This window comes from Podarcis raffonei, chromosome 2 (assembly GCF_027172205.1).
Source record: "Podarcis raffonei isolate rPodRaf1 chromosome 2, rPodRaf1.pri, whole genome shotgun sequence".
Classification (NCBI taxonomy): Eukaryota; Metazoa; Chordata; class Lepidosauria; order Squamata; family Lacertidae; genus Podarcis; species Podarcis raffonei.
In genome coordinates this window covers 72066979-72089908 of record NC_070603.1, presented here as the reverse complement: position 1 = coordinate 72089908, position 22930 = coordinate 72066979, and the positions used below count along the sequence as shown (strand labels likewise).

At 45.1% G+C, this 22930-nt stretch overlaps 1 protein-coding gene across 1 annotated transcript in view; it reads left to right on the top strand.

Moving 5' to 3' along the window:
- The window catches only part of SLC38A3 (solute carrier family 38 member 3), a 72163-nt gene that overhangs the window by 15570 nt on the left and 33663 nt on the right, over positions 1–22930 (top strand). Inside the window, exon 2 of the mRNA XM_053377409.1 lies at positions 21182–21411. Coding sequence (XP_053233384.1) covers positions 21305–21411 — 107 coding nt within the window. The 5' untranslated portion in view covers positions 21182–21304. The remainder of the gene's footprint in view (positions 1–21181; positions 21412–22930) is intronic.

Below are 22930 nucleotides of genomic sequence, written 5' to 3'. Positions count from 1 at the left end.
TCCCAGATACACATGGCCTCCATACCAGCCTGTGCCTCATTTGCCAACCACCTCTATTCTTCCCTCCCCTGATGTCCCCTAATTAGCCCCCACACCCACCCACAGTCAACATGGCTTCTCTAACCTTTGCCCAAGACCCTGAGCCACTGCGGAGCTTTCTTCCTGCATTGTCTACCTTACCCGGTCACACTTGGGCAAGGAGACTTGTCTGCCTGTTAATCACTATCAGGGCAATCCAGGCATGCTTAATTCTCTAACAAGCCAGTTGTTAAATACAGTAATAGAGGCTTTAGCAGCTCAATAGCTGGCCTCTTGGGAAGAGCAGACACATGAAATTCTTTGGGGAGATAGAAGGCAGATTTGTTGTATAGGCCAGGTTCTTCCTTGCCCACTGGGCTGGAAGGGAGGAATACAGTCGGATGAATCCACCAACCTAAAGTGTGAATTTGTGACAACAGGGGCAACCTGTCTAATATGGTTGAGAAACAGCACTTTAGAGACAGGGAGCATGTATTTTCTCCTTAAAGGTCTTTGTGGACATGTTTATGATGTTGTTTAGCTCCACAGCCCACTCTGTGTGCATCAAATGTGGCAGTGTTAATATCCAGTTATAGGGAAATTTAGTGACATACTCAAGGTATACCAGGCAGAGAAATGGATGGCAGTTAATAAGAGGTGGGAGAAAAATCAATGTTTTAATTATCCAGTTAGATAATGGCAGGGTGGGCTCTCTCTACATTATCAATAAATGCTTGCGGTCATGCAACCGGAGGTCCACATTGAAGTACACAAACCCTATTCCAGTTGATGTGGAGGGGCTGAGGCAGAGGTGCAAGCCACTGCCTCCATTCTCTGTGCCACGTAGATGGCAACTGGCGTACCTGATTATAAGCACACAGGCAGCAGATGTTGCTGAAGCTGGACTACTGCTGGTTAATTCTCCTTTCGAGATGTACAACTGGCAGGGATTTGCTCCATGAGATTTGCTGCTCCATGAGAAAGAGATGGCCAGTTGTGTCCCTCCACCCACTTCAAGTAGTTTTCATTTCAGTGGCAAGTGACCAGGGAGCGCTGGATATAGCCTTATGTCCTGGGCCAGATGATCCCCATCTTAAGTTTGATATGGGCAAGACTTTCCTTTTGCTAGTGGCTCCCTTTTAATGAGTCAGTCTGGCAGAAGCTCTCCAGGGTTTGGGGCAGAGTGTGTTCCCAGCCCTACCTGGATATGCTGGTGATTGAACAGGGGCTCTTCTGCATGGAAAGCACATGCCCTACCACTGAGCTACGCCCTTCCCATAGTGTGAGCCAAATTTTGCCTTAGCTGTGAAATCATTTGGTGGTCTGGAGCAAGCTTTTCTCTCTGCCTTAGTGCAGCTCCCTTGCCACCTGCAACACAGGACTGGTCTTCCTTGTAGAGCAGCTGCAAAAAAAAAATACTAGACTAACATTCAAAGATATTCCCATTCAGAGCACAGTGCCTTTGCACTGGGAACAATGCAGCTGTAAGGATAGGGCCCTTGGTGACTAGAGACTTAAGGCTCTCGTCGCTTCCCTGAGCTCCTGTCTTTATTTCTAGACACTCAGACTTTCCAAAGCAATGAAATGTTTTAAATTGCACCATTGTACAGAGCCCACCTTTGCTTTTCGTCACCAGCAAATCAGTCACTGAAAGGTAAAATAGGTTATAGCTGCCTTTCCTTTCCTCTCCACTCACCCTGCCTCCAGCATCCCACATGAAAGAGTGTGATGCTTTCTTCATTATATTCAGGCACACAGCCACTGGGGTTTGTTTGTTTTGTTAGGTTGCCTGTCAGCAGGCTCTCTCCTTCCTAGTCCAGCATTCAGGAGACACTGGGCGAGAGGGAAGAGCAGGTTCCTATTTCCTTTTGTGTAGCCGAAGGGGAAGACACCAGCTCTTCCTGCCTGCCTGCAGGCTTGGGCTTTGAGTCCCTGTTTCTTTGCCAGAACTCCAGGAGAGTGAAGGGTGAGCCAGGAGGCTTTTATCTGGGACCTTTCCTTGTAACTTGAGCTGCTGGGGAACCCTGGAATGAGCATTGCTGGATGAAAACCTAGCTTTGTAGGCTACAGCATATTCTTTTAGGCAACCAAATTCATTTTGCAAAATACCCTTATTGGAAATACTGCAAGGGTGGGATTGGGGGATTTTTATACACACTGACAATTCTTCCCCCTTTTGAGTTTCTTTGCAATTTTTTGACTTATCTATTGTTGGTATAGCCGAAGTCCTCTTCCTGCAAAATCCCTGTTGCAAGGAATGGGAGCTCTGTAATTCCCATTCATTTTGGTTCAATGGTGCTTATGCAAAAGATCTTCTCAGTAGCTTGCATCCTAGATCTCTTTGGCAGACTTATTCACAGGTATTCCATGAACGGTCAGTCAGAAGATTCCCCCTTTTTCTAATTTCTAAGGAACAAATGAAAAGGGACAACAGTGTTATTGTCATTCATTATTCCAATGTACTATAAATGCCTATGTACAATCCATTATAGAACAAGTGTGCAAGGCCTGCATGCAATCTTTTAGCTAAAGATAAAAAGGCAAAGGGACCCCTGACCGTTAAGTCCAGTCGCAGATGACTCTGGGGTTGCGACGCTCATCTTGCTTTACTGGCCGAGGGAGCCGGTATTTGTCTGCAGACAGCTTCCGGGTCATGTGACCAGCATGACTAAGCCACTTCTGGCGAACCAGAGCAGCACACGGAAACACCATTTACCTTCCCGCCAGAGTGGTACCTATTTATCTACTTGCACTTTGATGTGCTTTCAAACTGCTAAGTTGGCAGGAGCAGGGACCGAGCAATGGGAGCTCACTCCGTTGCGGGGATTTGAACTGCCGACCTTCTGATTGGCAAGACCACAGCGCTACCTGCGTCCCTCACAATCTTTTGGCTAGTCAACAGCAATGCATAAGTCCTGCCATCTATCTACCAAATCAGCTGACCATGGGACAGTCTTTCTCCCCCCTCCCCCCCCATATGTCTTCCCTAGGGATTTGTGGAGCCTAGGACAAATCACTGTGCCCCCCCCGTTGGCTCCCCCCCCCCGCTTCTACTGCCTCCTCTCTACATAGTGATGGTTGTAGTGGCAGCCCCTCTTCCACTCCTCCCATCACATGAGTTGTTGTACCTCTCTTCTCTCCCTGGCTTACTTTCTTTTCTATTTTTCAGCTTCTCTAGTGGCGGCACTGCCAGTCAGGTTCTCTTCCACCACCTCCTACCTTTGCCTTTCCCCTGGAAGGGCGGAGGTGGAAAGCCTTGCTGGCTGGGTCGAAGGTGCCAGCTATGGCCACCAGTGCCAGGCATGAGGGCCCCCAAAGTGTGGCAACTCCCCCAGCTATGACCCTCCACTTCTCCCACCCACCAAAACCTGTTCCAGATGCATACTCATTCTCCCCATCTTTCTCACCTTTTTCTCTTCCTTTCCTGTGTTTGTCTCCCTCATGTATGTTCTGTCTAACCCCCTCCCCAGACAGGATATGTTCTGCCTGTGGCAAGGATTCAATTCACCATCACAAGGACAATTCAGTATAGATTTTTATGATGGTTTCCCTGCAACCAAAAAAGGTTTTGCTTTTTTTCTAGGTGAGAAGGCTGACCCATGGAAATAGATTAGGCAACTTTGTTCACCAGAGTTTCACAGCAACATCAGGTGTGAAGTGGGGGTCTTAGCATGGCATTAGCTTCCCTAAATGATGTCAACATGTGATCTCAAGCTTTGATATCTTTGGGGTGGGGAACCTGTGGCTGTTCATATGTTGTTTGGACTCCAGCTGCCATCTTCCCTGATATTTGGCCATGCTGGCTGGGACTGTGATGAATTGGAGTCCAAGAACACTTGCAGAGCCACAGGTACCTCACCTCTTTCTTATGCTTTTGTATCCAGAATGGTGAAGCCATGGCAAATTCATGCAAGGAAACCTGCTTCATTTGGTAAATAATATGGCACCAAACAACTGGAACACAGCAGCTGGTATTTTAGTACAAATGAGAGATTTAAATAACCCTGCTCTACTCTAATTGCAGGGATGGTTGGCCTGTAGTGTTAGTCATGGCTTACAGATGGAGAAACAAGCACAACAGAGGTTTGCACTGTCTGCGTAGATCTGTTGACATCAGGTCAGAAACCAAGATCCTGGCAGTAGTGAGAGTTTTGCAATTATTATTATTATTATTTGTATACCACCCTTCATCCTAAAATCCCAGGGTGGTTTTATGGTCAACGTCTTTTGTTCTACTAAATTTTGGTAGTGGGTTGTGGGGTTTCCGAATTCCTATGTAATTATGCAGCTGTTTGTTAGTAAAGTACAGCCTTGTAGCAGTTTTCCTTAATGACTGTCTGTGTATGCATGAAAGAGAGAGAGAGAGAGAGATGCTGAGATATTTCTGGATCAAAATAATTTTTAGAAAATATAGGAGGCTAACAGCTCAGTCCTAATGTGCCTTGCAAATTTGTTCCTGTAGCCGTGGCAAGATAAGATCAATGGTGCTACAGCAGCCACTGGATTAGTAGATAGGTTGACATTTGCAGGACTGACATTGGTTGAGAATTAATTGCATCTTTTACGCTACTCTTATTCTCTTAATAAAATTAAAATGAACTAGAAGATGGTTCTATTTTCATATTTACTGCTTGCAGTGCTGCTGAGCTATTCCTCATATGCTGTCAGGATTTTGCTAGAGAAAATTGTGGGACCGAATTAACATGACATAATTTGGGCAGTCTACAGTTGAGGTTGCTGTGTATAGGAAGAATTCAGATAGGTGAGTGATGCTTGCTTAACAGTGGTGCTTCCAAAACAGCCTCTGAACCATTTTGGAGGTTATGCTTCCAAATTGCTTATCATCCAGACCATTTTGGCTGAATTGCGTGGCTGATTCAGGGTCTTCAAAGAAATTGACAAAATATTGGCCCACTTGCAGACTAAAGTCATACCTCAGGTTGAAGTAGCTTCAGGATAAGTATTTTCGGGTTGCGCACTGCGGCAACCCGGAAGTAACGGTCAAAATGACATCATGCGCAGAAGCGGTGAATCACGACCCGCGCAGACACAGAGGTACCACTGTATAGCAAATACAGAATCTCCTTCGTTTCCTATGCTGCTTAGGAGCAAGGGATGTAATATGTGTGTGTTTTCTCGGTTGCTCTAGCACCAGACAACACCACATAGCAAAGGGGAGCAGCTCCCATTATTATAGGATTGTAGAGTTAGAAGGGACCCAAAGGGTGGTCTAGTCTTTACTTCTGTAATGCCTACTTAGCTGCGATTCCTGCATTTAAGGTGGGCTTCACTTTGCTTTCTATTTTCAAATCAAGACTGAGCTCCAGGAACTCTTTCCCTATAATTACTAGCATTCAAAGCCAGATTTAGGCAATTGGAGGCATTAGGAACATCCTAGTAACTTTAGCTCTTTCTTTTGTGGTGTATAATCTCAGCTCTATCCAGATGATCAGTGAATGTCGGCCATAACCTTTTGTGTGATAAGTCCTTCATCTCCATCTGTGTGTAATGGAGGGAGATGACTCTAGATAGAGGCGCTCCACTACTGAACTTAGAGAGGCCCTTCTTGGGCAAAGGAAACTACTGCATTGCAATTTATCAAGAGGTTAGCCTAGAATATTGATAATAAGTTTTTAATGACACTAAATGTGTTAAATCACTTACCAATGACAGGATGTTTGTTATCACCAGCACTGCTTTGTAAACAGTCACTGTTAATTGTCACTTTTTCCATTCCATTTCCCTCTGACTTCACTGCTTACAATACCTGCCCCCCCCAAGTGTACGCGCGCGCACGTGCACCCACAAACCCACACCCTGTGTATATTTGTGTATATATATAATAAATGTGCAGTTGACAACTTAGGATAACACTTAATGCATATGAGACTTGGATGCTAGCCCACAAAAGCTTCTGCCATAATAACCTTTTTAGTCTTTAAGCTTTCTTCCGGCACACAACTGACCCAATCCATCCCACCCCCACTCCCAGGCCCCTGTTGGTTAAAGAAAAGCTGTGCATCAGCAAACTATGTGGCAAAAGTCTAGTTTGGCCTGAACAACAAGATTTAACAGTGCAGTCTTATACATCGCTATTCAAATGTAAGTCCCATTGAGTGGAATAGAAAATAACGCTAAAATCATCTCTGTTTGAGCAGGTGAATTCGTAACTCTGCTTTGAGCACACACTGTAAAATTGATATCATATTATCTGTATTGATCATGTCTGTTCCTGTTTTACATACCCTTTGAAGAGAGAGATGGAGCATTCATGTGCTCTAAAGGGGTCTTACCAGCACCACCTTTTTCTCTAGTGTTAAATGCTTAAGACACAATTCACACACACCCCCAAATGGAAACCAAGAATTGTGTGTTGCCGTCTCTTTCGAATTGGATTTAAGCTGCTAATTGTGCATGTACTGGTAACCGTTGGACATTTAGGAGAATAAATGGGAAAAAACCTCAGGGGTTGTTTGTTATTTAACAAAGAAAAGGTAAGAAAACTGAAGGGAAGGTTCAGGGACCTAAGCTCCCTTGAATGTGCCAAATGTGCCTTATTTTACAGGGCTGCTGGCTCCATACCACCATGCCACATTCATTGCTTTGTGGCCCTTCTCCTCCTTATACCTCATTGTACTTCACATGCAGATGCAACAGCCCCAAAGTCTTCCTTGCCTCTGTGGTTGTTGCCTGATTTAAAACTTTCTGGAGATGGAAATATTTACAGGAGCAGAAACAGTGGGGGTGTAGGAAGGGAAGAGAGAGCTCCTATCCATACCCAGTAGAATAAAGCGAGGGTTTCATTCAGCTCAATTACAGTTAAAATCCTGTTGGATTTATCTGATTGGGAACATGCAGTATAGCTAATTCAGATTCTCTCTGTCCACCAGCATCTGCTCTCGTCTCCCGAGGAAGGACAGGACAAGGGAAAGGGGGAGCAGAGCGAAGGCCTCTCTGCTGGCTAGGGCTGCCGGATTAAATGCTCTCAAAGAACTATGGAGCTCGGGTCTGTTGTGTGGATTTGGAAAAACAGGAATAAAGGAATGTTCCACTGGAAATAACAAACGACCCTTTAAAATAAGGGACCTCTGGCAACAGCAGTGCAGTGAGAACAAACAGCAAGAGACCCAAGCACTTGGGTTAATAAGAGTTTAAGCAGCAGGCTACTGGGGATTATCTCCTTGCTACACACCACAACAAACTGTGTGTTCCACAGATCAGCAGTGGTGGGGTGCGGGGGTGGTGGTGGTGAGAGGCAGTCAGGACGCCTGGGTTCTATTTGTGGCTCCAGCTCCGTGTGTGTCCTGGGACCTGCCTCCTAATCCGAGTGATTCAGATACTCCATTTCTAAATAAGGATAATAATGTGGGTCTGTATTGGAGAGAGACAGAGAGAGAAGCCATGCAGAGTAAAATTCTGCAAAGGTGCTTTGAGAGTGCCAGGTGAGAACCACTACTGTAGTGAAATGAGCGAGTATATGTGCTGTTATTGCCTTCTAAGAGGCGGAGAGAGACTTTCCCCAGCATCTACTGTTATTGGAGGTGGTCTAACAGTAGAACTGTGGCTCACAGCAAGGTAACTCTATTGACAACAAAAGGAATTCCAAAACATTTCAAGCTGCAGACAGCTTTCTTAAAATATAAGTAGTAAAAGGAAAATGGAAGGAAGGGGGAGTATGTATGTACATATGTGTGTGTGTGTGTATGTATGTATTTCACACTTTCGTAGAAGTATTTCAAGGCAGTATACAGATTACAAGATTATAATAAAATCAGTAAACACATCCATTATGACTGCCTCCAGCCAAGACAGACAAATCTGTCATCAAGAATCTTGTTGACTCATAGTTATTGGTTAAAAAAATTACTGAGCACTGTCTAGTGTCGAAAGTAAAGGGCTTCTTCCTTCATATGCAAAGTCTGAGAGCCAGTTATCTGGAGCATACTCTTGGAGGCTCCTAATCTCTCTATTTTGTTGGAGACTTGTTTTTAGTTCAATGCCATTGATGAAATCTGCATCGCATTGATTTATACTATAGGTAAGCGCCAGACAGCCACGGGATGGTTCATAAGGGCCTGCATGAGCCTATTGCTGTGGTTCCCCTGATTTCAGCCCCTGCCTGTCCCTTCATGCTTCAATGTGTCTCTTCGAAGGCTAAGAGGCATTGCAGGGTACCCAGGCCTGGGCCAAGGTATCCTTAGGAGAGGTAAACATTTTGGGTGGGATTCATGGAATTAATTCCCTCAGCGGAAGCCCTGTGCCTGTACAATAAGGCTTTCTCACCCTCTCCCTCACTGTGCCCCCACTCCCAAAATTTTGATAGCAGTTGACCAAAGCTTATTTTGAAAACCCAAGTTTCACTTTTTGGTTGCACTATAACAAATTCTTGGATCCTAATATAACTTGTCTCTGATGGCAGTTTCCTCATTTATGTCTAACATCCCATTAGAATCACGGCAGAACTGACGCCATTTAACTCCAGCTGTTGTGACCAACTCAGAATCCCCTAGTAAAGGGACCCCTGACCATTAGGTCCAGTTGTGGCCAACTCTGGGGTTGCGGCACTCATCTCGCTTTATTGGCCAAGGGAGCCGGCGTACAGCTTCCGGGTCATGTGGCCAGCATGACTAAGCCGTTTCTGGCGAACCAGAGCAGCGCATGGAAATGCCGTTTACCTTCCCGCCGGAGCGGTACCTATTTATCTACTTGCACTTTGAGGTGCTTTCAAACTGCTAGGTTGGCAGGAGCAGGGACTGAGCAACGGGAGCTCACCCCGTTGCGGGGATTCGAACTGCCGACCTTCTGATCGGCAAGTCCTAGGCTCTGTGGTTTAACCCACAGTGCCACCCACATCCCATCAGAATCCCCTACTACCTCTGTAAAAAGGGTGGGAGGGCCGGAACGTACCAGCCCCCTGCTCTTTGGTCTCTCCTCCCCCATTCAAAGAATCAAAACTTACTTTGCCTTGGGAGATTAAGAGGACAGGGAGGGGTTATGTTTACCAAAGCCAGGCATCAGTGGCAGCAGGCCCTATGCGAATGATGGTGGCCAGAATCTCCCCAGGAACATCCTGTGCTGCTGGAGCAAATGACCCCCAGAACAAATCAGTTGTGCTGGGACTAAAAAACATTCTTGTGTACCCTTTAGGCCAAACTAAATGTGACAGGGGGTGGCTATGCTTGTTTATTCATTTGTCGGGCACATTCACATCTACAAATGGGGTGTGAGGTAGGCTGCTTTTTACAACCAAAAATGTGGGTGGGTGAGGGGAACTGAGCCTTTCCCCATCTTACCTCCCCACATTCTAAGAATTCTGCCCTGTCCATGCGGAATTAGTTTTGTATCAGAATGTGGCTGGAGAGAAATGTGCCTGCAGTGATGGAAAGTGTACATGCTAGGGGTTCATTTCACCCATTTCAGAAAAAGTAGATCCTAACACCCATCCACTCCCCATTTTAGATGGGGGCCAGGCATGTGAACAACAAATATGGCTGCTCCCATCATGTCTTGATTTGCCCCTGACTTGCAACACTTGAAGCTACTTCTTGTGACAGCTATCAGCATAAGGGAATTTGATTTGTTGTGTCTTTGGGCCGAAGCCCAAAAACAATAGAGCACTCTACCATAATAATAAATTTGGCTCCAAAATTAAAAATTACCTGGCTTGACATATGTGTTTGTCCAGCTCGTAATGTATTATTATGAATTGAGCACTATTTCCCCCAGGAGTTCTTCCCTGGCTTGGAATATTAAATAGGGTCCTGAGCATGCATGGCCAGTGTTTAGCAGACCATGTGCCCACTGCCTGCTGCTTTAGTAGGTGCATGCACAAAAGTTATTTAATATTAAACCTTTTATTCCCAGCAAAGCTCTTATTAATTGCCATAAACTGTGTAACTGCCTGGATAACTTGTTGTTTGGTGAGAATCTTCTTCTCTGTTTTAGTCCATGATTTTGACAGTTTCTTGCAAATGTTTAATGTGGTTGCTTTCTGTCATTTTTAACATGGTCCTGAGTGTGTTGGGGAGGATCTCCAGGAGGATTTCCAACACTATGTGGTGAGTTCTGGGCAGATGAAAGCAGCCCACCGCTTCCAGGGGGCAATATATAATGGTGTGCGCGCAAGCATCATCCTCAGCACACAAGCACCAACATCACAAGCCAGTAGTGAGCTGTCGGAAATTAGATGTGCTCCAGCACATAGTGATGTGCTCCTGAGCGCATGCAGTCTATTCAGGCCAGTACTTATCTAGCAGACACCATGCACATTATTGCTTGTGTGCACCCAAGAGTAATACATCCATTTGCCTAGATGCCTCCAGAAGTCTCCCTTTACAGGCAAAGATAGACTCAAAGTACAGCCACACAGCAGAGAAATGCACAGTACATTTCCATGTAAAAGTAATGCTTACATGCCATGCAAACTCTCAGATACTGTAATGAGGCATACACATACCCCTTTGTACACAAGGTTACTTCTATTTGCTGTTCTGCAAGACCTTATCTCAAAGCAAAGCAAACAGTTTCAGGGAGGGTCTGCCTTCCCATTCTATCGATTTTGTTTAACTCTCCCTATTTCCCGCTGTCAACTCATTAAAATACTTTTCAAATAAGTGTTTAAAAATCATTAGCATCTTGTGCGACCGCCTCATTTCCACATTAATATTGCCAATCAGGTGCCCAGCTGAATTGCATTCTGGGAAGCACGCCAGCTATGGAACAAAATGCTGTTCCTGTCAGACGCTGCCAGCTGTCAGCGGAGGCCTGCTCGATCTGTGGATTTCACACAGAGTCAGGATGGAGGCAGAAACCTTTTCTGTGCATTAAATTAAATAAAGAGCGATGGAAATCAGTCACAGCCATGGCACTTGGCATTCAGAAACAGATTTTCTCAAGTACCTGAGCTGCATAAGGGGGGAAATGCTTATCACATCACACAATGGTAAGACTTCTGAGCCACAGACCAAGAGGAAGGATTTTCAGTTTCTAGGAGGAAACATATTATGTAGTTTGAATAATACTTGATGATGCCATCTTTTACAGAGGGGTGTGTGTGTGTGATCACTGCTGTCCCATGGAAACGGCCATCCTCCCCACTGGTTTTAATGAGCATTCTATGTAACCCTTAATGTGACTTACCTGCTATGTTCCTTCTCCATTATCAGAGGCAGTGCGTTCCTGAATAACAAGTGAGGAAGAGTACAGTTCCTGCTTGCAGGCTTCCCATAGGTAGCCGATTGGCCACTGTGAGAACAGGATGCTGGACTATATGGGCTTGATTCAGCATAACTCTTTTTATGTTTTAACTTATCAGATATGGGAAGTCTTTTGGCACCATTGGTTTATCATGTACTGAATTCCCAGTAGGGTGGAACAAAAACCTCATGGTTCACCCTTCATTATTCATCTGTTAATGGGACAGAAGGTGAGGCATGAACTCTTGATCTTATGTAGTAAAGCCTCAGAATGTATGTTGCAGTGAGATCCAGTTCTGTGTGTCAGGAGGAATCTAATCTCTCTCTCTCTCTCTTTCTCTCACCCCTGCCCCACCCCTCTTTTAAGAGGAGATAAGCAAACAAAAACAAGGTTTTGAAGTTCCATCTTGCCACATGAGAACTCCGGAGCGCAACCTGCTGAGAATTTTCATCAGAGTATTTGTGTGCCATAGAAAGAAAGGACATGGACTCTGTACTCTTCTGCAAGTCCATGCCAGTCTGAGGTGTTTTTAATGTGTTTCATGCCTGCCTTATCATTGCACAATTACTTTTGTGGTGACATTTACTCCTGACATTTCCCTGGATCATCACATCTGACCATTTATGGAAATCCAAATTATAATAGATGGGCTTTTATAATTAAAGACCACATAGGATGACATAAGTGAAAAAAACAATTAACTCAAAATTACATGCAATTTCCTAGCGGCAAAGCAAACAAGAACTTCTTATCACTGTGGGTGGTAGACTTGCTATCACTTGCCGTTTTCAAAATTACAAGTCACTGTCATTCCAAAAAAAAATCCTTTGAGCCATCAAGAATCCAGCATACTGTAAATTCAGGAAAGAATTACAATGGTTGTTTCTCACATTAAAATTCCTCAACGACAAACTGGTACTGTCTTGTTTCTTCCAGTTTGTGGGTTGCTTAAACCACAGATGATACTCTGGCACCTTAAAAACACAAAAGGCACCTTAAAAACAAATTTATTATGACATAATGATGTGGCTACAGTCCACTTTCTCAGATGCATGACAAGACTGTAGCACCATGTGGGTGTCTTTCTTGCCCCAGAGCTCTGTCCCTGATGCAAGTGGTCCAGCTGCTTGTCCAGGCATCCTCATCCCTGAAGGAGGAAAAGGTTGGTGGCACAGAAGAAATATTCCAGTGGAACGGTCACATGGCAGAGAGCTGGCAGCCCGGAAGTAGGGATTATGCATTTATATGATGCAAGCTTAATGCTAGATAAATAAGATGACTCAGATGACTTGTTTAACAGAGCACTGAAGTGACATGGTGGTCATTTGTAGTTCCTTGCAAATCACTGAAGCAACATTGAGATTAGAATGGTCGGAATTTCACTTACATTCTTCTAGCTGCATTTCTAGGTTTCAAGGGACAACATTACTTTTTCTCTTTATTTAGAGGTTTGCGTAGCTGAAGATGGAAGGTGGGCTGACTAGAGAGCGTGCATCTTTGAATGATGCTGCTTCCCGGCCCATCTTGTGCATCAGGAAACCTAGGGGAATAGTAATAGGATGTGAGAGATTGCTAATAGCTTCCTTTATGTTTACTTTGGAAATGACTGGGTTTTTAAAAAGTTGACTGTAGCAGGATGTGAGAAGTTGCCAATAGGTTCCTGTATGTTTACTGGATGTTTTTTTAATTGGCTATGGAAGAAATGCTAATGGTGGCTTGCTGGGATGAAGGCAAGAATTTGCCACAGTGCCTCATGTTGGATTAGGATTGTTTTCTTTGACAGACACAGCCCTACCATTTGGCAGAGAAAGACAGTGGACATTGGGGTAGGAAGGTTTGGGAGGATAAAGTTCTGTGTGTCACATAGACCACACCTCTTCAGCTGCCCTACCACTCTCAGGTGTGGCAGAGGATGCTGTTCCATCATCAGTGTTGGTAAGATTCAGTTGTATGTTGGAGGAGGATGCAGGTGGCACTTTCTTCTTCAGGCAGCAAAATGTCTTGGGCCAGCCCATATCCTGGAAGTGGTTGTGGGAAGCATTGGAAAAGGCCAAGTACATCCCTGTGCTTATCACTCGGTGTAGCATTAGGCTCTGCTATACTGCTTTAGAATACTTCACTGTAGTTCCATACTCCTAATGTGACCACTGGAAGTCACTAGCTTCTATTATTTCAGATACCAGGAAATCTGTTGCTCTGCCTTCTGCTCTCTTGCCAGAGATAAAGCTGTTGTGAAACATTTTGATGCTACTGAAAAGCAATTTCTTCATCTAAACGCCTGAAAATGCCTGTTTCATGATAAACAAACACCCCCATAAAAAACACCATAAACAAACAAAGCAGTTATGGAGCCCTTGGGAGAAAACAAAGACTTATTTGCTGCTGTGTACCTTTTATCGTAGAGTATATGGGTTTAGAACTCATAAACAGTTGCTGCAATTTGGCAGGAGTTTAAACAGTACTTATATTTTGTTATTAGAATAGAGTTTTTTGAATAGAAGAGGAAATGGGACACAGGTATCCAGATATGCATGAAATTCTGCACGTTTAGTGTTGAGAATTAATCTGCATCTCATTCATAAATTGCTATAGATGATTGCCCTCATCTGAGTTTTTTCTTCAGCTGAGTGGTGGAGTTAGATCCCAACACTTGGAGGTATACTGCAAGTGGCAGCAAGACCATAGAGTGGCAGCAGGGAACTTGAGGACCCACAAGTCAAGTGCGGCCCCCAGGACATTCACCAGTCCTGCTCCACAACCTGCTTTGAGTTCTTTTGCCTGTCTTGAACATGCCCTTGAACTGTGATGGCAACTTTTGCTTGCTTGGGTAGAAGAAGGAGTGATATGAGGGTAGGTGTATGTGTGTGTATAGAAACTTCTTGCTTTTGTATGGCTGCAGTATAGCCTCCTCTCCAAAGGTGAGAGTCAAAGGTGATGGCCCCACCCATTCTTGCTTACGTTTCCCCCCACTCTTTCATCTGGCCTTGCAGCCCTCTGGCCACGAGGAAGTGGAAAAGACTCTCCATCCCTGCCTTAGAGTCCCTGAGTCCCCTTTTGCCAGCTGTAGTTTCTACACGCTGTACAAAGCCCGGAAAGGGAGCCAGGGAGAATTCTTGCCTGCGGTGCAGAAGGACTCCGAGCAACCTATTCCTGGTCACGGAGCCTGTGGCAAAGTTTGGGAGCTGAGCTCCAAGTTCTTTTGCACATCAGTCCCAGACATTCACCTCAGTGTCATTATCCTCGTCCTGGCACACGAAGTGGCCCATACGTTGTTCCAATAGCAAGATTGTTTTTAAGGCATCACAGCAAACTTCCAAGAGCTGTGGGTGGCAGAGCGGAAGAAAAAAAGTCAGGGGCGGGGGGAGTTGGTAAGGAAAAGAGGCTGGAGGGGGCTGTGGGGGGTGCAGCCCTCCTCATTACTTTGGGCATGAACTGCCTATAAAGATGCTCTGTCTCTTGGAGCCGCTTCCCAGCTATCGACCGGCAAGGGCTATGAGCCCAAACAGAAGGCACTTTGTGCTGACTGCCAACATATCCGGCGCTCGCTGCTTTCACAGCCTGGCAGGCCTCTTATAGTCTCTCCGGCTCCCCTCAGACTTCAGTGTCCTGACTAGCACGGAAGGCAGTCGCTGCCAGGCCCAGGTGGGCAGAACTTTTGTTCCCCCAGGAATGTGTGGCCAAAGAACAACCAGGGGAAGTATTTGCTGATATTTCCATCTTCTGGTGAAGCGGGGTGCATTATTTCCCCACTTAAACCCTCATTTTACTCTCCCCCCCTTTCTCTGCCTAATTGTCCTCTGTGAGCCGTAAGAACCATATATCAAGCTCCATATAGGGCTGGAGGATCTGTTCTTAGGACAATGCAATTGTTGTCACTGTTTTTGTTAGCAATTTGCAGTGATATACCGTTCCTGAAGAGTGTGAAAACGTTGTCTTCCCACACAAGTGCTTGGATCCCAATATCTTGCAGCTGGGCTGAGGGGTTGAAGTACATCTGACCTACAGATGTTGGAGAATTTATTCTATTAAGAGGTTTTAAGGACAGGCTGTATAACCCACCATCTTTTTGTTGGGATACTGCCAGGGAGATAAAGTCCATCTGAGCCCCCAAGCTCGGTGCCGGACGATCCATCAACCTCCCGTAGTCAGGCAATATCAGCAATTCAGCGACACTAAGCCTCAGGCTTAGTGCACACTATAACAGCAGAATTCACACAGCAAAAAGTTGCACAAGCATGAGAGCAGGACATGCATATTTACAGTTTATTAGGCGTTGGTCAGAACAAAGAAGGCATGACCATCTGCTCCGACTGCTCAGGCAAAACAGCAGAAAACGAAACGAACTTACAACATAAACATCCTGTGAGACAGGAACTTACGCAGGCTGTTATACAAACATCCTGCTCCCTTTTAAGGTGGAACGGAAATATCCTAACACTTTTGGGGTGTGGCGGTTGAGTTCTGATCATCATTCTGTTAGCAAAAGATTTTTTTTGACCTTGTTTTGAGACCGCCCTCCAGTCCTGTAATTCTCTGTATCTCAGAATTCCGAAGAGCTCATTCAAGGGCTCTCTGCTTGTGTGCTTGAGGGTGATGTGTGTATATGTAAACAAAAGACTCTTCCCTAAAGTCTTGCACCAGTATAGAAGACATGAGGGGGTAGGACCCACATCTGCCTTGTCGCTTGTGAATTATGTTTTGTTGCATGTTGTGCTGTGAGACATAAGATGTGACTCAAAAAGAGATGTAACCGCTTATGGCAAAGACCCATCACTTCAGTGGTAGAGCATTTGCTTTGCTTGTAGAAGGTCCCAGTTTCAATCCCTGGCATCTCTAGGTAGGGCTGGGGGAGACCCTCACCTGAAACCCTGGAAAGCCACTGCCAGTCAATTGTAGGCAATACTGAGATAGAGGGGCCAATTTGCCTCACTTGGCATAAAACAGCCTCTTCTTGTGTTCCTAAGCCAGGCTAAGTAATCTCAGAGCAACTGAACCAGCAACTGTGTCTTCATGCTGAGAGAGAACTCACACTGGGTGAACTTCTCATTCAGCTTTTAAAGGATAGGGTTAGGGATTGGCATCAGCAATCCTCCTTTATATGAGTACTGGGTTATTCCAGGAAGGCAAAATTAAATGCAGCACCTTCTTTGAACCTGCAGTACTAGGAAAAAAAACTTCACGAGAATGCATTGGACCCTCTGTTATGGTTTTCTCAAATTTTGTACGAAGAAGCTAATCTCCATCTTTAAGGAGGGCCTCTAATTATTAGGGCAAGTGTGTGTGTGCCCTGTGTTTGGATTGCCTGTATAGATAGGATTTCCTTCCTAATCACTGCCATTTCCTTATTCACTTGCTGCTGCCAGTATTCTGCATCCTTTTGCAATAAGTTGAGCCCACAGGCTTCTGCCAACACGTTTCTTGTCCTCCTGTCTCCTCCGCCATCACCTTTCCTAGATGTTGAATCCCTCTCTCCTTCCTTTGTGCTCCAGGCACAGGAGTTGGAGATGCTGCCAGGGCATCAGGCCAAGTGCTTTTGTCAGTTTTGGTTCAGTTGTGACTGTGAACTTCCAAGGGCTGAGGCTTGCTCTGCTCACAAGGAGGGATTTCAGGAGCTCAAGTCTGCTTAGCATCTAAAAGGAAGGTTAAGAGGTAACTTGGTTACGGTGAATAAGGAGAAAGCGCCAATGGGCATTGATGGGGAAACTACAATAGCAGCACCAAACATGAAATCTGCTCAGGCCCCTCATGAGGCACACAACTCTTAACAGTGAGCGTGAATTAAGCATTGACACAGATTGCAAGGGGATGGCATCGAGTTTCTGTTGAATGCCCATTGGACACAGGATCCGCCTAGGCTTATTGTCTGTACCAGGCATGCAGTGAGGTTAAGCAATCCTACTATGCTCCTCCCTAAATGCAGCTGCACAATCACAACATCTGACAGCTTCTGTGACTGTAGTGTCATGTTCTTTCAACCCACCCCTCCCGGCAATTCCGGTCCCAATTTCCTGTCACTCAAACTCACCAAAGGCACACCAAATGCCTGAGGTTCATATCTGTATCAGAATGATTGCTTGGAAAGTGTGCGGCAGCTGAAAGAAGCCCAGAAAACGTGTGAGTTCCTGAAAATGCCGCACAGAGTTGATGTGTAAATAGGGATGTGTGAGGAATGAAAGGTCTGCTGGGGACCCTTGTGGGGGTCATGAGACCTACCTGCGCTCAAAATCCACTGTCACCCATGTCGGAGCTGGGAGTTAGGAGTTTGTCCAACTACCTGGAAAAGGAAAGTCTGTCAGTATATCCAGCCAGCAGAGGCATACCTAAGGGTTGTTGAAACCAGTGCCCGCAAAAACCACCTATCAGTCTATGGAGTGTATGATGTATATATGTTTGTGGTGATGCGACACCACTGTTGCAACAAGATCGAGCATGGCAGAAGCTTCCTGTCCTTCTCACACCGCAGCACAAAGACGTGTGAATCCCCCCCTTCCTCACCTGACCCTCACTCTCAATGCTTTGAGTAATGGAGTCATGTAAAAAGGGACTGCAGGTGTGCCTTGCGGTTTTTCTAACGCTGGCAGTATTGTTGCATAGGAACTAGGAGCAGAAAATGGGGTGCCCTACAGAGAATGAAGGGCTGTTTCTTGAAAAGCAATGTGAAAGGGCTTATTTCAGTTCTCCCTTCTGCTAAAACTAGGGGGAACAAAAAGCACAAAAGTTGTTTTCGTTTGCCTCGTTGGGGTGGGTATGTTGACATTTTAGGAGTCTTTGTCAGTCACAAACAATCACAGTTGAGGTTGGCTTATTTGTTACCTGTGGGCAGCCAAACATTTCCCAAGTCTGATCTCTACAGTGACGAAAGTAGATTAGCAGTGCAATCCTAGACACGTCTACTCAGAATTAAGCCCTGCTGAGTTCAGTGGGACTTGCTCCCGGGTAAGTGTGTGCTTCGGATTGCAGGCTAGATCTTTGGCAGGAATCCCCTTAACATTATACTGATACTCTATTCTGGTGTTCCGTCATGTTTTGCTGCATTTGCTCTCTTTCACTTTCAACCACTGGTTCTCTCATCTCTCTATCAGTTGATTTTGTGCCCTGGAAAAAGTCAAAGGAAGGGATGTGCGTGGGAACTCAAGCTTGTCACCCTACTGGATTCTTAAGTACAATGGATTGAATCACAAACTTGGTTTGTTGGAAAGGATGGGGTTGGTGTTTTGCTGCTTAAACTATTGTTAGCATCTATTTGATATGTTACAAGGAGGTTGCAATTAGGACATCTGAAATGAGTAACCGGCGGTGTTGAATAACAAAATAAGCTCAGATTTAATTATTTATTTTGCTTTCTGTTCCATTGGCAAACAAGACCAGGGTTTGGGATGTTTTTGATCATCAGAAGGTGATCCAAGAGCACTTATCTCCCTTGCCCATTCATGCTTTGTTTCTGCTTTTTTCTGGTACTGACACCCTTAAACGAGTATGTGTATGAGACAGAGAGAGACTGTGGAGCAAGAAATAGAACTATTTAACAGCTTGAGAGAGTTGTTTATTTTGTTTTGTTTTGTTTTTTCTTTTTTCTTTTTTGCAGAGCTCTTACTGTGCCTCTTGCAGAGTTTTCTCAAATGGTACTGATTTTTAAAATTTTATCTTTGTCACCAGGAGATCAGACAAAGATTCCCAGAGTCAAGCCACTGGTTTCTCTGCACTCTTAAATGCCCAATAAAGCAGAAATCAGTTTTGCCAAACAAACAAAAAAAAAGCTTTGTTAGCACAATTCTTTCAAAAAGAAAGGTAACTATGTCAGATAAGCATAAGAAGAGCTGGTTTCAAATCCCTGCTTAGCCATGAAGCTCACTGAGTGACTTTGGGCCATTCACTGTTTCTCATCCTAAATGTACCCCGCAGGGTTGTTGTGACAAAAGGGCAGAGGTGAGAAAGAACCTGAGGTCCTTGGAATAAGAGTGGGAAATGAATGCAAAACACAACACATTGTTGTTGTTTAGTCGTGTCCGACTCTTACAATGTCTTGAAAAGAAAAGAATTAGGCTAGCATTTCACAGGAATCATTTGGCAACAGAGGGAAGAAAAATGGAAGACCCTGGGGTGCTTCAGGAAGAGACTGGCAATTAATTTTCAATGAAGAATCACCAAGGACTAGGCCTTTGATCAATCTTAAGAGAACGTTGCAGGCATGTCCAGTCTGTTTTTCCTTGATCACTAGTTTAACTACACAGTCCTCAAGTATGTGGGGCTACAGTGGGCTGGCCAGGTCAGGGAGCATGACTTTTGCAACACTAATTTTAAAAATTAAACACTAAGGGGAGTGAGCCAAGTATCTTTTCTGCTCCTGAGCCCGGTCAGATGTATGGCTGCGATCAGAGATGAAGTTGCCAGGAGATTTTCTAAGCGTGACATTTAGAGCTACACTTAACTCTATGGGAAGCTTGCGAAGGGGCCATTTAGACAGGCGGGGGTAAGTCTCATGTAAGGACAAGCACAGTGAGGGGAGGAGCAGGAGTCAAAGCGGCAAGGGAAAGTAAGGTCGGGAACAAACCAAGCTCTGGAAAGATTGCAAGGACTGCAAACATCATCACCATTATTATTATTTATTAAAATTTGTATGCCGCCCTTCATCCGAAGATCCCAGAGTGGTTCACTACAGAAAAATACAAAATGAGAATACAGAGTATGTAATAAAACAAAAATAAAAACAAACCAATATTATTATTTATTATAACACTGCAGATGCTTGCAGCTAGGAGGGTGCAAGGAAGGAAGAGGATGTTATTGGGAGTGGGTAGGAGCAACGCCTAAAGGGAGGGGATGGACGCAAGACAAACAAGGGCAGTACACACTACAAGCTCCGTGGGGTCCTTCGGCAATATGGCATCACTGGGACCCCCGTCTTTCTACTGCCCGTCTGCTTGCTCTCTCCCTCTGGGCCTGAGCTTCATCAGGCAGATGGAGAGTGGTGCTGCTTCTCCTTGCTTTAGTCTCAGCCTTCACTTACTTGGAAGAACAAGAACGAGGAGCAGGACCAGGGATCTCTGGAGATCAGCGGCAGGCCCCCTGGTGGAATATGGGCCTTGGCAAGTGCCTTATCATGCCGGCCTCTGACGCCTTCCCTGAACAAGGGTGTTTGGGCCCGGGGAAGCAGATGGCCTACAAAGAAAATGCAGTGAAAGGCAGCCCCAAGGAAGAAATGATGTTTCTTGTGGGCAGGAGGTCCTGACACTCTTACAGTGTCAGGGTACATGCAGTGCAGATTGTATTGCAGTGGGGAATTGTGAGAGCAACGTCACACACATACTTGGGCTGTTTGATGCTCAGGTTTTTGAAGCCTTTCTCTTAGCTCTGTGATTGGTGGAAAGAGCCCAAATGAATGATGTCATGGTTGCGATTAGCATCTCCCAAAGCTGAAGATTATTATCGGGTGTATCTTGAATTTGTTGGTACACTGTGTGCAAAGATAGAAGTAGTGGAATCTCACTGAGATATACCAGCAGGTGGAAGAGTGAGAAGCTAGCCAGGGCTCTGATGCTCCAAAGCTGGGCTATCCTACAAGGTGGCCTACGGAAGCATAAAGGAAGATTTCCCCACTCACATGTTATCTCTCTCATCATCCGCTTGCTACACCCAAACTAGCATCAACAGTACGGAATGCATTCATTTACTGGTTAGAAAAGAAATTTAAGTGGTTGTCAGCCATTTCTAGCAGGATCGTTCTGGAGTGATCCCAAGTGGACAAAATTTGGACAATGGCTGGTTTTTAGGGAGTACCGTAATTCTCATTAATAATCTTGTGACTGAGACTTTTGCAATCTTACACACATGCCTGCCATCCTTCAATGTATACAGCAATGCCCGATTTTCTTTCCTGTGCTGGACATGTTCAATTCCTCTATGCCAAATCTTTATTAGCATTTTTTCATCGGGTCAAATATCTGATTTGATGGGTGTTTCTTTGCAGACACAGCACTGCTAAGGAGACCACAGCCCTGTGCAGATTCCGTCTCCACGCTGTATAGCTCACTACTTGTCTGAAAGCTCACTGCCAGGGAAGAAGAGAAGGTGCTCACTTCAGAGGGCGAAAATGAACTCCATGGCTATCCCCATCCAGACGGAGATGGTAGAGCTGGTGCCGAATGGGAAACACTCGTCTTTAAATGCCTCCTCCATCCCCTCCGTGGGGAATGACAGGTGAGCCATAGCAACCTTGGTCTATTAGACTTGAGAGTGAGATTGCTGGGCTGAAGATAATAAAATCTTCCTCAATACAAGTCCACTCTCCTTCCCGTGAAATTAGAGCTCTTTCAGTGAGTACAAAGCACTGCCAATGACTCCTGGCCATCATTCAGTAATCAGGCTAGAGTAGAGTAGACGATAATCTGGAGTGCAGGTGAGTGGGTGATGATAGTGTCGCAAGTGTCGCATGAAGGACAGTGATTTTGGACCCTGGTACAGCTGAGACTTTGGGCCTTCCCACAGATCAGTTTATAAATTCATACTTTTTTCTTGCATTTTCTTATGTTTTCTTACGTTGTTCTGTGCTTACTTCAAGGCTACAACTGGATGTGAAATTGTCAAGACAGCTCCGGTTATTTGTTAAGAGTTTCTGCTGAACTGTTAGCAGTCCAGATCTAGACAAATTTTTAAAAGGAGGGGTAGGGTAGGGAAGAGAAACTTTGCAGCACATAATTCTTCACTAGAGTTTTATTTATCCAATCACACTTGCAGCTGTTTTCGCAGTGTAGATGGGATATTGCAGTACAGCCAATTGGAGAGGGACAAGGGGGCTTAGGACCCTATCGCTCCTGCTTGCTCTCTTGGTGGCTTCTGTGTCACCTCTGTGAGCTGATGGTGCTGTTTTACAGCAGATCCACACCTTCTCATAGAGTTGGTATCCAGGAGTAGCATTGAGTAATTGTGTCTTGCCACCCTGGTGGTTGGAATGTAGGATGCTGCTACTTTCTCTCCAGTGCTATTCAACATACACGCTGGCCCTGCTTTCCAAACACTCACTAGGTGAAAAATCACTTATCCAAACACAAGGAATTAGTACCCAAACCTTGCTATGCACACTGTGGATTCAGATATCTGAAGAGCCAGAGTTTTCCTATGTCCTTACTTGGTAGGCTGCAGTCATTTTAGGAAGAAACCATAGAGGGAAGGGGAGAGACATTGGACAAATCGTGGATTAGAAATGTTCCCATAGGAAGTAACGGAAATCATCAGCTCGTTGTGCGAAGGCTCACCTAACGAATGATTTCCTGGGAACACATTGTGTTGGGTAAGCAGGACCTGCATGTATAAGGAGATTTGGGGCACAGTGTGATCAGTATGCTGGTGATGCCTGTTAGGTTTCTGTTATGCCACTGTGCAGTGCTTGAAGTCACAAGACTCTGTTTACATTCCAGATTGTTGGAAGTCTTACAGGAGATTGGAGACGGATGTTGATGTTGGTAGTTTCCTGTTTCTTTGTTCCAGTTGGTTCACTGACTCTCACAGAGAGCAGATATATATTCTTTTCTGTCCTGCGTAGTTAGAAATAAATGTAGGGATGTAGCTCATATTTCCATCTCCTTCTGCTGTTTGGATACTCTGCATAATGAGGGAACATGCCTGAAGCCTCATTAAAGGCTTAGGTCGTTAATCACCATCAGAGGAGATTCCGAAGACTCGACCAGAGGAGTAGCTCGGTCAAACGGAGTTCCAACAA